The sequence below is a fragment of the Triturus cristatus genome, chromosome 5_1 (genome assembly GCF_964204655.1).
Source record: "Triturus cristatus chromosome 5_1, aTriCri1.1, whole genome shotgun sequence".
NCBI classification, from domain to species: Eukaryota; Metazoa; Chordata; class Amphibia; order Caudata; family Salamandridae; genus Triturus; species Triturus cristatus.
Genome location: NC_140587.1, coordinates 577,548,174 through 577,560,676, shown reverse-complemented (window position 1 = coordinate 577,560,676; position 12,503 = coordinate 577,548,174). Strand labels below are relative to the sequence as shown.

At 43.9% G+C, this 12,503-nt stretch overlaps 1 protein-coding gene across 5 annotated transcripts in view; it reads left to right on the top strand.

Moving 5' to 3' along the window:
* The window catches only part of CSPP1 (centrosome and spindle pole associated protein 1), a 1,290,317-nt gene that overhangs the window by 512,531 nt on the left and 765,283 nt on the right, over nucleotides 1–12,503 (top strand). For all 5 annotated transcript variants that reach the window (XM_085605499.1, XM_085605497.1, XM_085605498.1 and 2 more), the window contains one exon: nucleotides 6,101–6,197. In XM_085605499.1, coding sequence (XP_085461625.1) covers nucleotides 6,101–6,197 — 97 coding nt within the window. The remainder of the gene's footprint in view (nucleotides 1–6,100; nucleotides 6,198–12,503) is intronic.

Here is a 12,503-nt window from a genome sequence, read left to right as displayed (position 1 = left end):
TGTCCGCTGCAGGGGCCTGTGTTCAACCTCATGGTCATAGTTTTTTTTTGCTCTAGACCCGCCCCCTCCCCCACTGCCCCCGCCCCCACCGGTGCGGCCCTCAGCCACAAACCACACTGTAAATTTGGCACCCGAGAGAAAGTTTGTGAGTACCCATGCTCTAGTGCATACTGTGCAACTGCACCGGATGCACTAGTAAATAATTTGCCTGAAAGACAGGTTCTTTCTACCTTTGTATGAATGTGACATAGAGTGGCACTTTTTATGTTAATTCAAATTCAATTATTCTTTCAAATTTGGTTGATAGTGCACAATATGTGACTTCAGTATCAGCAGACATCTTTACTGAAAGTCGCGAGATCACTACAGGCAGACGCTAAGACCTATTGAAGGCAAAGGCAATCATTTCGGTGACTTCTGCAGACAGAGGTCAATAACTCGTTCTCCACACTAGCACCACAAGCACGCTTATTAAGAATAGCAAATATGAGTCTGTATTCAGAAAACTGGACCTTTTTAACTGGAAATGAGCTGTACTTCTCCAATCCTTCAATTATTCTCCCAGTTTATTGCAGGCAACATAGAAGTAGTCAGTTCAGTCTAGTTTTCTAGTTTGTATTCTGGGCATGGGCATATCACTAGTCTTCTCACACCCACAGATCCAGCAATTTAAAACTCATAAAAATTAAAAAGGTGTTTAACGTTTGATTCCTCAGCTGAGCAAAGAGTTTCTGTCTCAGCCGGGCACAGGCTTGCATTATTAATTTGAAACTGGGCTGGTATTTGACCTGGGCACAGATCTTCAGTCTGACCTAGTCACGAGTATGCAATCTGAGTTGGTCAAGGGCCTGAAGTCTCAGTTCAACGTAGGGCTGCAGGATGAGCTGGGTACAGGTCTGCAGTCAAAGATACGCACTGGGCTTGCTGTTTGATCTTGCCACAGAGCCTCAGTCAGAGCTACACACAGACTTGTAGCTAGAGCTAGGCACAGGCATGAAGTCTGATCTGGGCACAGGCCTGCAGTTTCTTCTTGGCACAGACCTGCAGTTTCAGTTTGCTAAGAGGTCTGCAGTCTGCAAAGGGTGCAGGTCTACAGTAAGAGTTTGGTGTGCGGCCACAGTCAGAGTTGGACACAGACCTGTAGTCAGGGCTGGGCATGGGAATGAAGTCTGAGCTGAGCATAGATCTACAGTCTCAGCTTCGCACAGAAAAAAGTCAGAGCTGGGAACAGGACGGATAATGAAGCTGGCCAGAAGCCTGCAGCCTCAACTGGACACAGGCAAGCAGTCTGAGCTGTAAACAGTCCTGCAGTCTCAGGTAGGCATAGGACTGCAGTTTTGAGCTGGGCACAGGGAAATAGTCTCACCTGGGCTTAAGGGCTGAAGCTGGAGCTAACTACCGGGCTGCAGCCTGGTTTGTATTGTCAGGAAGTTATATTTTTCCTGCTGGATGCCTTGCCCTTGTGGTAGAGGTGTGTGAAGTTCACATAATTTCCATTTGCATAATTATGAGGACTTTCTGGAAAATAATGCGAAATTATGCACAATTACATGAGCTGTAAAACCAGTATTTAGTGCTGTCTTTTAGTGTGAAATGCATCCTCATGTCCACTTTGACATGCACATTGCACATGACTCGAGCAGCAGCTGCTCTCTTTCTATTTGTTCATGTTATTCCAGTACTCCCACAATAGGATTTTTCTCCCCTAATAAATGGAAAATAACACAAAGTCTCATAATGGCCTAATTTCAGGCATTCCGGTAAAAAGCATAAAGCTAAATGAAGGAAAAATTACTCCAACATAACAAATATTTTGTTCAGGCCTACTCTCTAGTACAGACTGTCTCAACATTATTTTGCAACTCTACTTTTCCAAACATCAACAACTTCCTACAAAAGATTGTGTGCCTGGAGCCCAGCTTAAGTTGCCATATTTTTGTGGACTGTGTCATTAATTCCTGTTTCTACATTGGTAATACATTAGCAATGGAGGCAGCCTGTGGTGCTGTCTCTTATGTAAGAAACCAATGTCTAAAATGGGCAAACACCAGCATCTATGCACCAGCATCTATGACAAACTGCAACATTTTACGGACAGTCCATTGAGGCTATGAACCATAATAAAACAGTTATATTTTACATTTGGACATGCATGTCCAATGTGTTTTCTAATGTTGAAAGTGAAGGGTTTGGCATCTATTATAGATAAGAATGTGTATGCAAAATGGAACTACACTCAGTTTGTATGAAACATCAGTGCAGGTAAGGTATGGTGCCCAGAAATCCCACATTTGCCAAGACGGTTCTCGTTTTTTAGCATCTGTCCTGGCAAATATCTATGAATTCAGCACATGTCCTGGTTTTCAAAGATGGTCAACGTAGCACACAGGAAGGCATGTATTAACGTGCACCAGGGCAAGATTAATTAGTAGCCTTTATAAGAAATTGTCATTAAATATGATATGGTGTGTAAAAGTTACATTTCATTTATGCTTAGTGCCTCTATGTCATCCGTTTTCTAAATTGGTGAGTGTTACCCAGAAATCCATTCTGTGCCCAGGGTCATTGCTAAATCTTAGCTCTCCTTTTATGTTTATGGTGTGCCCCAGTTTTTGGTTTTCAAAATTTGGTCAGTCTCTGCCTCGGTTTACAAGGAGCAATGCATTTTGAAATATAACTTTATCACATAATACTAATACCTTTTTTTAATAGATATTTACCCAAAGTGCATCCAGCTCTCAGCACTGTTATGAAACATGACTGCACGGCCTAAGTCAATGGTATAAAGGGGAAAAGGTTGAGTCCACCCTGCCACACATGTAAACTTTAAAATGCACACTTTACATTAGAATATCTCGAGCGCATGTTCAAACACTGAGCTACCATACCATTCTAATGATTATTATTTGTGAAACTGACTAAACGAAACGACCAATATTCTCAAAGTAGTCTACTACTTAACAAAATCACTTGAGTTTGCAGTGCTTTATCTCAATGAAAACATCAGTGCTGTACTGTCTGTCTACTTTGCTGCCTGAGAAGAAATAACATTTTTGCAATTAATAAGAAACAGCATTCTTCTACTCAGGGATCAGTTTTAACCATCTTTTAAATGACAGATTGAGTGCACCACCAAGACAGCATTTGTTTGTAATTTGTTTTTATTTTGATATTTTAGGTTATGGTTGTTATGAAACATAAATGCATTTGGAAAGATAATCAATAAATGTGTAGGAGGAAGAACCCAACGACAAAAGTGACTTAAAATGTTTACAAATCTCGATTTCTAAAGCAGTGCTATTTACATTTATTCTGACATGGTTAAGTAGTTACTGTTTGTGACTAATTTGCAACATGAAAAAGATATCTGGAGGGAAATGTTGCCCTTATTAGTTCCTTTAATTTTATTTATTAAGTCTGGGTAGGATTTTTAAAACATAAATCGACTTTGCTGCTTTTTAAAGACACAGGCAGATGTCCCAACATTTTGCACTGGGTTTGCTTCACAAAAGTGATGCAATTCAGTACAAAATATTTATTTTGAATTTACTGTCCTGATCAAAATGCTATTTGCGCTGGAAATTTTCCTGTAAGTAATGCAATGCAGTGTTTTGCATCACTTTGCATCACTTTGCATCAAGGGAAAATGCCATGGGTAGTACATGGACATTTGCTTGCAACCACCCATGTCTTTTTTTATGTAAAACCCTATCTACTATCAATATTAGGGAGGGGTTTGCCCAAAATAAAATAATGCATCTTCGAGGACGGGGTTAAAAAGAGGAATGTTTTTATTTTTCAAAACCTTTATAGTGCAGCACACATCTAAAGAGGGAAAATTTGTAAAGTTTGTCTAAGCAAAGCATTTCGTACTGGAAGGGTTGCCTTCCAGTAATAAATTAATGCTAGACATGACACAGACACCTGTGCACTATGGTGGAATGGTGTGTGTATGGCTGTAGGCAGCCTGATTGTGCGCCAGTCTCAGTCGCTAAGCAAACAGTAACTTAGTTAAATAATTGCCTATTTTAATACAAGGTGACATTTGAAAGTGCATCGTAAGAATCAAATTTTCTCTATGGCTTGGCTTCTGTGTATAAATATGTCATCATGACAATGCAGTGCATTTTTGTAGTCTGGCTGTACATAAATGTGGTGTACTCAGCCAATCAACATCTTTTCATCCTATTTTGTATAAGTGCATGTAATCAAACCAGTTCCTACAAAAGAAACCCATAATTTTCACAATTCTAACATATACATGTAAAGGCAGGAATATGTTCGGGTGCGCTGACCTACTGAAAAGGTATCAAACAACTTGGCACAATGGCAAATCATGCATCCCACACTGTCCCAAGTCACATTTCTGGTGCACACTCTATTCTTTGCCTATTATTCTGCTCTTTAATTAAATCATTCAGAATAAATATTATTGTGATATTTGAATTTACCATTTAAGAAGTTCACTAATTTAATTAGAACATCCCTCTTCTGTTAAAAATCCCCATGCTGCGGGCATACCATTGCTTCCGTTCACTCTCTGCCAAGAACGTAGCCCTTCGCACAATGCAGCACTACTCACTCACTCATCTAGCCATCACCTAACAGAACTTATCCCATTGTGCATATTAGTATGTGAACAAAGGCAAAGCAAAATAAAACTCTGAATTCCTCATACAGGCATTGAAATCGACCATATACATTGATGCCTCAAGGGTATTTACCAAAAACGATCAGATCAGTTTACATCCCATCTCAGTGCAGTGCACCATCATTCCTTAATTGCAGATAAGGATCATAAGGCAATAGTGAAGTATTCTGGGTTTAAAAAATGACCCAAATTGCTTTTAGCAATATTTTTAAAACCACAAACAATTTTCTGACACAAAAAGTCTAAAGTAAATAGCTTTATATAAATAGAATTTATATTTTAATAAATAGAAAAAATGCAAATTTTCATGAAAATATTTGAATAAATACAGGAATATGCAACATTCCCTTTGAAATATCTGTCCTTTCTGCTATTAGCATGAGGTTCTGGTGAGCAAAGTGTGTTTAAATGCAAAGTGTGTTTAAGACTGCAGTACCACTAACTGTCTACAGGGGCAGAGTTGAGCACAAATATAAACACACTTGATGAAACACAGGTCCCCACAAGGCAATTTTTTTTAAAGTTGTAAAAATTGACACAGATGTACCTGAAGCCAATTTTTTTATTGTTAATAAGACATTGCCTTGTGGGGACACAGTGCACTCACGTCCCAACAGTGTGAGTGTGTTATCACACCAAAGTCCCCACAAGGATAGTAAAAAAAAAAAACACACACACCACACACCACACCCACACACACACACCACCCCCCCCCTCTCTCTTAGCTACACTCTAGTTCTTGTTCTCTCCGACATGATTTGGTACTAATTTTGGTCAGAGGCACAGACATGAATTCTGGGCTTGGAGAGCTGCACCTTTCTGGATTAAGAACAAGACATACAGCAGTGCAAACTTCTCTCACAGACAAACCGCATGCAGCACAGCTCACAAACACAGCCTGTGCCTCGCCACACACACACACACTTTCTCCTTTTTTCTCCTAGTTTCTCCCTCAAGATTTGCATAGAGATCTTTGGCCTGTTTTGGTAATTACTGTATTGCTTGATATGACTGAGACTATTTACCTGGCAGGGATTTCACTTTTTAGTTTAGTTAGTAACAGTGACATAAACCAGAACAACTCCCACAATACTGTTTTTCTTCAGTGAAAACCTGAAATAGCGTTGTGTTCCTGTTCATGCAATAACTTACAAGACTGGTTTTAGTTTTTTCTCATTCCTCCTTGTGAACACAACATGCGTCCCAGAGAACTGCCCCTTTCCCATAATGTGCAAAACTCTAGGCTACCTCTGTGTGATTGTGTATATTTCTTTCTACAATTCTTAGTTTTTTCCTTGTGACCTGTTTTGATGCACGGTTCCCAAACCGAGGCTATTTGCTGTACACACAGAAGTAAATACTAGTACATTTAAAGGGCGGTTCGATTTAATGTATCCATGCAAAGTTCATAATGTCTTATTCGGCATGCTTCTTGTACCCATGCTTTAGGAGGACAAGACAGAGGACCAGCTCAACAGAGGAAAAAAGAGAAGTACAGGCAAGAGTTGATGGAACAAATAGCAGAGCAACAGAGGAACAAGAAAAGGTAATGTGAAACTGCATCTTATAGTGATGATAGCATTAATGTATTCAAAGGAGGCCCTTGCAAAGCGAAACCCGAAGCAGTTTGAGCAGATTTTTCAGCAGAACTACAAGAAACCAAAAAATAAATATATATATTTTTAATATAGTTAAAAGGGACTCAGTAAAATGTTGGTCTTTTTAGGGTCGAGCCTTTGATAGAATGCGCTAGCGCATGCGTATCGCTGGCGAAACACTTTTAGCAAAAAGTGCTTGAGGCCCGCCCCGTTGCTTACAATTTGTTGGCTTGAATGGCACTCTTCTTTACAGCCTCATAACTGGTCACTGCAGGCCTAATATCATTTCCGTTGAAGCAGGGACCAGGCATTGATTGATTCAACTTAATCAGTGCCCGTCTGCTGCGCCCGAAATAATTGAGGTGCTGTTTTGTTCCTTTTAACTTAAAGTGCCCTGCAAACAGAAGGCGTGTGACTGGCAAGAACGTGCTCAGCAGGACAAACAAAATTGCTTAATTTATTTTCAATAGTTAACTTTCTTTTATTTTGCCAGTTTTTCTTTTCTTACTGTGCGCTTGTGTTTTGTTTCATGCTCGTGAGTGCTGTTCTCAAAATGTGAAGATTTTCTTGTTCTATAATGCAAAGCGGCATTGTTTTTTTCTTATGTGTAATTTTCTATTTTATGCCGTGCACTACACACCAATCCCCCCACTTCAATCCAATCTGCCCCACTCCAATGCCTGCCAATCCACCCCATCTCACACCAATCCACTCAATCCAATCCACCCTACTCAGTCCTAGCCACTCCAGAATAATCAAGTCCATCTAACTCGCCCCAATCCACTCAAATCTACCACACTGCAGTCCTCCCAACCCACACCACTCCAATCTGCCCCACTTAAATCCAAACAATCCGCCCTACTCCAAAACAATCTGCCCCACTCCAATCCATAACAATCTGCCCCACTCCAGTCCAAAACAATCTGCCCCAGTCCAACCCAAAATAGTCTGCCCCACTCAATCCAAACCAATCTACCCCTCTACAATCTAAAACAATCTGATGCAATCCCCAGAAATCTGCTCCACTCCAATCTTGCCCACTCCCATCCAAAACAAACTGCCCCACTCACATCCAAAATAATCTGCCCCATGCCAATCCGCCCCAATCCAATCCAGCCCACTGCAGTCCAATCTAATCCACCCCTCTACCTCAATCCACTCCACCCTGTTTCGCCCACTGTCACTCTACAGTACGCCACTGCACTCTGGAACACTCTCTTTCACTGAACCAATGAATTTTACTCCCCTCAACTCTACGATACTCTGTTCCCCTTACTCCATTCTGTGGCACTGTACTCCAGCAAATCCACTCTTAGACAATCTTCTCCCCTCTAGGGCACTCTACTCCCCCACTTCACTCTACGAACTCCACGTAACTAACTTTTAGCCATGCTGAACAGCAGCCACACTGGTGTACAACATGACAAAAACACATTGCCGAAGCCAATAAGTCTTGTATAGGCGAGACATATTGGCTTTGCCAATGCTTGTTTAAGCTTAGCTTTAATGTACTCCATCTATCCTGTGCATCGAGTGAATTCTCTTGGGGGACGGGGAGGGCCTTTTTTCTTAAAGCATAAGAAAATGCAATCAAAGATGGATGCAGTAGATAGGCGTGCTTCCACGGCTGCCACAAATGCCATGAAAGAGGTCTGCAGTGGTTATCTGAGAGGAAAAATAGTATTGGTAGAACCAATAACTTTCACAAGCGTAACCTTTTGACTTTGCCAATGCTAGGCAAAAGAAACACATTGCTGCTAAAATGTGGCAATCATGCTTTCAATAAAAAAATTACTTAAAAAAATGAAGTAATCAGTCCATATAATATAAATAGAACAACACAGTTGTTTCCTAGCTCGAAATGTGTATTCAGATCAGTTATAGAAACCCTTTTTGTAGTTTTCGTGCACAACACAGGAAAGCATGATGGTTCTTGGTGCGAAGAAAAGGTACTATTGGTTTTAAATTACTCTGACCTGAAGACTTAGTTAAAACAAGCAAGGCAGAATAAAAAGTGCGTGAAGTAAAAATTATTGGTGAAATATTGTACCCATCAGCCCTCACATTGATATATAGATATATATTCAGTGATGTAATATGTGACGTCATCAGCAGTGCATGGCGGGGGCGCGAGATATGGTTAGCTGAACTAACTATTACGGCGGCATTTCTCTGGTTTTGTTCAAGTGAAATGTCCAACTAACTATAACGTCCCTGGAACCTGTGTTTTTTTTCAGTGAATTTCTAAGGTTTTTTAAATGCTAATTTCTAACTATAACGTCTCTTAAACCTGTGTGTTTTTCAGTGAATTTCTCAGGTTTTTTAAATGCTAATTTCTAACTATAACGTCCCTGAAACCAATGTTTTTTTTCAGTGAATTTCAAAGGTTTTTTAAAGGCTAACTTCTAGCTATGCCTACTGAGGTAGGACATGTGCAAAACAAGGAAGAAAGGTGCCGAAAGAAGCAAGAGAAATGCAGAAAGAGGCAACAGAAGTCCAGAAAGATGAAGAAAGGTGCAGAAAGAAGCAAGAGCTATGCAGAAAGAACCAACCGAGGTAAAGAAAGAGGCCTTGTTGCAAAGTCCTCCTGTGCCCCCAACATTTTACTGACTGGTACTGGTGGTAACTGACTCTGCCTAACCAGGCCCAGAGCCAGTGCTATGCTAAAAGACACTTAGAATACAGTGAAAACACCTACATACACTAGGGTACCCTATGGGTTGGGGTACCCCTGTGATTGACATGACCTCCTCTGTAAGGCCCTAGTATATAATAGGGCAGGGGTATTAAAACTACCTCTAATTCAGAGGTGCAGAAATATGCTTCTTTAAATAGTAGTCACGTTTGCAGAGTGGTGGAGAAAGGGTGCTGGGCCTCCGAACAGCGCTCAGGAATTCCACTGCGTGGGACTACAGGAGGGCTTCTTGGCCCCCAAACTCTCTCCAGAGTAAATTGGACTTCATCCCCCATCCCGTAGTCTGCCAGGAGGCGCGTTTGCAGTGTGTTGTAGAAAGGGGGGCATGGCCTCCAAAGACGTCTTAGCAATCCCACTGTGTGGGACTTACTGGAGCTAACAATAGGGCTAGTTGGCCCCCAAGGACATCCTTGGGGGCCAACTACCCCCAGGTCCTCAGGACACAAGAGGACCTCATCGCCCCTCCAGCAGTGCGCCAAGAGGCGGGTTTGCAGAGTGGTGTAAAAAGGGGCGTGGCCTCGGACCACCGTAGCTCTGTGGCGCATATTGGAGGTACCTGTTGGGCTAGTTGGCCCCCAGGGACCCTCCGTATTCAAGAGGAATTAATTCCCCCAACTAGCAACGCGCCAGGGGGCGCGTTTGCAGAGTGGTGGAGAAAGGGGGCATGGCCTCTGGCGAGATGCCAGATTGGTTTCTTTTCGTATAAAAGGGGGGGGCCAGTGTGGACCACCTTTTCTTACTTTTTTTGTGGTCATGGGGACCCATCCCCCAGCCCCTGACCCCTTTTGTTTAAAACAACAAAACGGGAAGGGGGCTGTGCGGCCCCCCTCCCGAGGCCAATTTCGGCCCCGGGGACCCCATCCCCCAGGGCATGGTTCTTTTTTTTGATATATTTATATGGAAAGGGAGGCGTGTTATCCCCCCCCCCCCCCCCTTCCCTGACCCACTTTTGGCCCCAGGGACTCCATCTCCCGGGGCCTGGCCATTTGATTTTAATTAACTTGGATGGGGGCCGCGTGGACCCGCTCTCGGGCCACTTCTGGCCCAGGGGACACCATCCCCTGGGGCCGGCCCTTTGCATTGGGAACCGTGGGGGGAGCCCCAATGCCCCCTCGATGCCACCAGCTCCCCGCCTCCTGCGGGAGCCAGCATTGCATTTGAGCAAGGGGAGCTGCTAACATGCAGCTCCCCTTGCTTAAAGCAATCTTCTTTGCTTCATTGAAGCGAGAGCAGGTTTTCCTGCTCTCGCTTTAATGAAGCAAAGCCGAGTTTGCTATGACAGGGCGGATCCGCACGGCTCCTGCCCTAGCAAACGGCAATGTCCTGGGGGTGGGCACCCCAGGACATTGTAGGAGCCAGCCATGGGGGGTAGCGGTCCCAGGAGGTGGCGTTGCCCGGGGCTGCGGGGGCGGGGGGGGGCGTGTGCCCCCTGCATTTCATTATCAAAGCCCCGAGGAGGTGGCGGTCCCCGGGGCAGCGTGGTGGGATTGGGACCACCCCACACATTTTTTTTAAAGCCCCGGGGAGGTGGCGGTCCCCAGGGCAGCGGGAAATGTAGCTCTTAGTCCATAAGGAGCCCTTTTTAGGTCTCGCCCATGCAGTGTGCATGCGATGCATAGGAGGACCTTTAGCCGTCGCTCTGCTGTTTTTGGAAGCACATACTCGCTCTTGTGGCGGCATCCACCTTGCGGGAGCGAGCAGCGGCGTGCATGCTAATTGGCTGTTGCTCGCTCCCGCAAGGCGGATTGTGCCACAAGCACGAGTGTGCTTGGAAACAGCTTCTGCTTTTTAGCGCGATCGCTTTCACTTTCACGGCAGCGTCGCATTCACGGCCGCGCGGCCAATGCTTGTTAGGTCTGGTGCAGCCAAGATGTTTTTTGTTGATGTTTATAGCACTGCCATTCATCCCCGCGTCGCACCTGTTTTTCCCTGTTGGTTTCGTTGTCGCAGAGCGGGTGTTGTAGGTGCCTAGCATGGGCTTCTGCATTTTGGTTGCGCACGGCTGGAGAAGGCGGTCTAGCAACAGGTGCATATTCTTTTACAGTTTGCAGGAAACAAATGACCTTTTTAGTATGGACTGTTACTCTACCCATTGGTACTGCTACAGAGCATTGTTTTGTCTTAATTTCACGCGTCGTGTTTGGTCCTGAAGAGTCACCTCGCGGAAGGCCTATCAGAGATGACGTGAGAGGGCGTGGAAGTCGGGCCATGCTCATTCAATCAGGTTGATTTTGTGTCACTTTAAATGCTGGTCTCTTCCAGTCTGTACTTGTTCAATGTACAACACGCGCAGCCGAGGGAACCCTTCATTTCCTTTCGTTAATGGGACGATGTGCATATCCGATCCCCTCTGCCTTTTACCATCACTGGAGCTTGCCAAGGTATTAACTTTTATTTTACAAGGCTCAGGAAGGCAGCCGGATCTCAGGAGGGAAAGGAGCCTGGGAACCGAGTCCAGTTGGCTGCAGACTTGATTTTTAAAAAAAATACTTTAACACGGCCGATCCCAGTCCTAAAACGCGTCATTAAACCATTGAGTTCATCAAACGCACCTTGGCCTTTCGCTGTTTATTACTTTATTGTGTGTAAGTAACCATCCTCCAGCCAACTGGAGTTAGTCCTGCAAATCTAAGCCCTGGTGGCCAGCGGCAGAGTCCACAAACATCTGCAGCACCACATTAAATCAGCAGGAGTGCATCTTTGAGCTCCATGGCGTGCGTGTCTCTGCGTATCCTTGATTTATTGTCCTGGCAGGGGCAACGCGGCCACAGCCTGCTCCTGAGAGCCAGCAGGCCCGAACCTTGTCAATGAATTGCATTTCTTGCATTTCATAATGAACGTATATAAACAAATAGTCCATTGCGCAATTGGTCGTTCACTGCTCATTTGGCACTGTAATGCCCCCGCTAATTAAACCTTAATGCACTTTTAACAAAATAACTAGCCTCGTCTGTTTAGTATCAGAAACGTGGAGCGCTTTGGTTTACATAATGTGGGGATTAACGAAAGCGCATCAGCCATTCAGATTCTAAACATGACCTACAGAGGAACGTGCTATTACTACAACCTCATAGGCAATGTCTATCTTTAATGGCCATTTTTGTCTTTACTTAAGCACTGTGTTCTTGTAGTCCTATGGCTTATCTGGTCCACAGCTGCGTTTAGGGACCCCCCCCCTGAGTGTTTGAACATAGGTGTTAATCATGTTTTTGCAGAGAATAGAAAAGTTCTGGTGTGGTGGCAGTTCGTATCGTAATGTTCGAGGCATGTGGGCTGCTGAATTCATATCTGTGCATAGATCGCCGCCTAGTGTTGGGTCCGGATGTTTGCACGTTGTTGTCCTGGAAGAGTCTTCGAAGTATCCTTGGATAGGTGACTCCTCCCCTGGACTACAGTGCGCATGGGCATCCTCTCCATCCTCAGATTGTTTTTTTCCGCCATTGGGTTCGGATGTGCTATCTTAGCTCAAGTTAGGAAAATATTTTTTCGAGGCCAAAAGGCCTTTAGTTTGCGTCGGTACTGTTTATCGATCGGGTTTCGATACAATCCTGTTAGTTTA